General features: G+C 47.8%; 2 protein-coding genes across 2 annotated transcripts in view; one reads left to right on the forward strand and one right to left on the reverse strand.

Moving 5' to 3' along the window:
• The window catches only part of NEK5 (NIMA related kinase 5), a 74,315-nt gene extending 74,108 nt beyond the window's left edge, over positions 1-207 (reverse strand). Inside the window, exon 1 of the mRNA XM_084879362.1 lies at positions 72-207. Within this exon, the coding sequence (XP_084735488.1) occupies positions 72-188 (117 nt within the window). The 5' untranslated portion in view covers positions 189-207. The remainder of the gene's footprint in view (positions 1-71) is intronic.
• Positions 1-4,391, forward strand: part of THSD1 (thrombospondin type 1 domain containing 1) — a 169,733-nt gene that overhangs the window by 10,429 nt on the left and 154,913 nt on the right. The window lies entirely within an intron of this gene.

The raw sequence follows: 4,391 nt of genomic DNA on the forward strand, positions 1-4,391 counted from the left end.
TAAATACTAGATTAAAAGCCAGCTGAATACACCACTGAGTATGAATAGGAATTTGAGTTTCTTAATTTTACCTTTGCAAAATTGATCTCTTTTATAACACAGTGCTTGCTATGTGATTTCCCTTTGGCCAAGTATGCTTTCCCGAAGGCACCTTCCCCAATGACCTTAATCACATCATATTTATCCATGGTTTCCAATGCACGAAGTTCCCTGAAATTAGAGAAATGAAATTGTATTGCACCTTTTTCATAAACATTAACAAAGTCAGAAAATCGATCACTAAAATATAAAATAACTCATTTTGCTAAAACTTTCCTTCAGACCTGAACCAAGACAGTCAAATAACCTTCCAGGTGGCCGCAGGTAAGAGCCAAAATGGGACGGCGCTTCTTGGTGGGCTCTGAGATCAGACGTGGGCTGTTGCTCAGTTGGCACCCTGGTGGGTGAGCTGGGCATTATCACCCTGTGAAGCAGGATGTCCTTATGCCTGTGGCATTTTACAACCCAGCCTTTCTCAGTAACGAATACTGCCCCCTCGGGGGCCTTCTGGAAATTTATGGGGTTTGGTGTGTTTTTGTTTGTTTGTTTGTTTGTTTGTTTTCTGTTCTCCTCAGAGATGGAGAGGCACCGAGGAATTTAGATGCAGTTAGGGAGTGGGACCCAAAGATTCTGAGATAGAAGGGACGGTCCACACAATAAAGAATTATCTCGCAGCTCTATATTAGAAAGTCTCCCCCACATTCATGTTCCTGGAAAAATCCATATATCTGCAGCTAAAACCCAGCTCTATTTTACATATGAATACAAAGCAATTTTAACACAGTTTTAATGGACAATTTTTGAGGGATGCAACTACACGTAAATCAAGGCTTTAACTGCACTTAGTTTTGTTTGGGTGTTTACCAAGACCTCTTCACCGTTTTTGGAAAGTCACGCCTCCAACTGCCTCTGCTGGCCGCTGAACCCATCGTGGGCGGTGACTCCGGGCAGGGCGCGGCCTGGCGGCAGTGCGCGTTCAGTGTAGCAGCACAAGCACTTACACTTTGTTATGAACTGTTCACTTGCATCTCCCCTTTATACTTCCTGTTCGGGTCTGATGTTGACTTCTTAAAACCGAATGAGCAGACTGGTTATTTTTTTTTTTTTAACCATCTCTTAAAATTGATTTTCAGAAAAAGGAAGGGGGTGGGGGGCGGTGGAGAAACACTGATGTGAGAGAAACATCCATCAGCTGCCTCTCGCCTGGGATCCAACCTGAAACCTGGGTGTGTGCTCCGACCTGGGATCAAACCCGCCACCTTTTGGTGTATGGAGGCCGATGCAACCCACTGAGCCCCCGGCCAGGGGTTCTGCTTTGGAGTGAGTGAGGCCGGGGGTTCTGCTTTGGAGTGGGGCCGGGGGTTCTGCTTTGGAGTGAGTGAGGCCGGGGGTTCTGCTTTGGAGTGAGTGAGGCCGGGGGTTCTGCTTTGGAGTGAGTGAGGCCGGGGGTTCTGCTTTGGAGTGAGTGAGGCCGGGGGTTCTGCTTTGGAGTGAGTGAGGCCGGGGGTGCTGCTTTGGTGATGTTTGCCGGGAAGGAAGGGGGAGGTGGGGGGGACGCTGCGGACCCCGGATTCTGAGGGAGGCAGATAGGGGATCGGAAGCCAGGGCAGCGGCGCGGGAACTACCGGCCCCTGACGCTCCCAGGGCGGCAGCAGGGGGTTAGAGCCCAGGTTTTGGGGGGAAATCCTCCTTTAGGGACACTCCCCGAAGCAACAGAGCGCTGCGTTGCCATGGAGACCGACGCACAGGAGCCGCTCCCCGCGGCCCGGTCTCCGGGTGCGGCTCCATTCCTCCCCGGAGACTCCCGGAGCCCTGGGGGCGGCTGGGGAAGGACTAGGGGTCCCGGGTGCGGCTCCATTCCTCCCCGGAGACTCCCGGAGCCCTGGGGGCGGCTGGGGAAGGACTAGGGGGCCGCCGCTGCGTACCTGCTCCGGCTCCGCGGGACGAGAAGCCTCCGGGACCTGCGTCCGGGCCGCTGGGCGGAGCGCGCGAGAGGTGAGGGGCGCGGGCGGGGCCGGAGCCCGGGCGGGGCCTGGGGGAGTCAGAGGCCGCGCCTTTGGAGACCTGGCCTGTCACCTCCCTAAGTCCGGACTCCTTTGCTAACACTCAGCAAGCACACAGTTCCCGTTCGTTCTTGCTGGCAGAGTACCAGGTTCTTTGCATACATTGTCCCTATTCTTTACAATAACAAAAATTATGAACAACAAATACACATCTATCAACATGTGAATCTAAAAATCAAGTGAACTAAAAATCAGAGGAACAGAATAAACTGGTGAATATAATAGAATCAAGGGCATAGAATGGGAGTGGATTGATATTTCTCAGGGGGAAAGGAGTGGGGGGGGGGGGTAATATGTGAAGAGACTGGACAAAAATCGTACACCTATGCTGAAACCGGTTTGGCTCAGCGGTAGAGCATCAGTCTTCGGACTGAAAGGTCCCAGGTTCGATTCCAGTCAAGGGCATGTACATTGGTGGCAGGCACATCCCCGGTAGGGGGTGTGCAAGAGGCAGCAGGTCGATGTTTCTCTCTCATCGCCGTTTCTAGCTCTCTCTCTCTCCCTTTCTGTAAAAAAAAAAAAATCAATAAAATATATTTTTTAAAAAATTGTACACCTATGGATAAGGACAGTGTGGATGGGGGGGGGGGTAAGGGCAGAGGGTGAGGTGAGAACTGGGTGGAGAGGAGTTATAGGGGAAAAATGAGAAACAATTGTATTAAGCTGAACAATAAAGATCTGTTAAATTAAAAAATATATGGGCTAGATGTTGTGACTGGCAAAGAGTGAACAGAGCATGGAAATGGAAAATTAGTAACTTTTCAGTGGAGAAGCTGGCAGTCACTACCTTAACCAAGTAATCAAGGTTAACAACAGAAGTAATAAATCATGTTAGATGACATTCTCCCTGATACGTGATGGGAAAAGCACTTTACTTGTATGGTAATCTTCCCCAAATATTTTTTAAACTATATTTTATTGATTTATTACAGAGGGGAAGGGAGAGGGATAGAGAGCTAGAAACATCGAAGAGAGAAACATCGACCAGCTGCCTCCTGCACACCCCCTTACTGGGGATGTGCCCGCAACCAAAGTACATGCCCTTGACCAGAATCGTACCTGGGACCTTTCAGTCCACAGGCTGACACTCTATCCACTGAGCCAAACCGGTTTCGGCCTTCCCCCAAATCTTTAAGCTCAATCTTAATGTGAAGAAAAAAAATCAGACAAACCCAATCTGAGGAACATTCTACAAAATACCTACCCAGTTTTCCTCAAAGATCTCAAGGTCCTGAGAAATAAGGAAAGACAGAGAGACTGTCAGAAACCAGAGGAGACTAAAGCTGACTAAATGTTGAAATATAAATAAACTGTGTGAGGGGTATAGGTCTATACTAGTGTTTGTATATAAGATAAAAACATGTTTACATTTTTTAAAAACAAAGTATGTTTTTATTGATTTTAGAGAGAAAGGAAGAGGGAGAGTAACAGCGAAGACAGGGAAACATCAATCAGCCTAGTCCTACTGGGATCAAGCCTACAACCCAGACATGTGCCCTGACAGGGAGTCAAATCAGGATCTCTCGGTGCATGGGATGACACTCAACCAACTGAGCCACACGGGTCAGGGCAAAGATGTTTAAATCTTCAAAAGATGTATATATTCTATTTCCTCCTATTCTTCACTTGAGCATTGTTCCCTATACCTAGTCAGGTATATGCTGTTCCTACACTTGGAATCCCCAGGGAAGAGGCTATTTCTTCTTTAGTAAAATATTCTTTTAAAAAATATATATATTTTCATTGATTTCAGAGAGGAAGGCAGAGGGAGAGATCGAAACATCCATGATGAGAATCATAATCATTGATTGGCTGATTCCTCCACGCCCTCAACTGGGAATCGAGCCCACAACCTGGGCATGTGCCCTTGACTGGAATCGAACCAGGGACCCTTCAGTCCACAAGCTGATGCTCTATCTACTGGGCCGAACAAGCCAGGGCTTTAATAAAATACTCTTAGCCTGCTAATTGGTCATGGATTTAATGACAGGACCCAACACAGTAGTGTGTCATGGTGACCCATATGTTGTGATCTTGCTCCTTCCATTAGGTGCACAACATTCTAATTTCTGATACTTTCCATATTGATTCCTCACCGTTGGCCCTATTCCTTTCTCCTGTACAGGACTGGCAACTTCTGAAAAGATATGTAACCCTTTCCTCTCCTCCCAGGGTGGATCCTCTGAACTGGGCTCTTTTGTGAATCCTGTGAGGAGCTGTATTTAAGAACAGCTGGTATTAAAGATCACGGAAGATCACTGATCACTACCAAGAGATAAGTCTTATTGA

This window comes from Pipistrellus hanaki, assembly GCF_964339955.1.
Source record: "Pipistrellus hanaki genome assembly, chromosome: 3".
Lineage (NCBI taxonomy): Eukaryota > Metazoa > Chordata > Mammalia > Chiroptera > Vespertilionidae > Pipistrellus > Pipistrellus hanaki.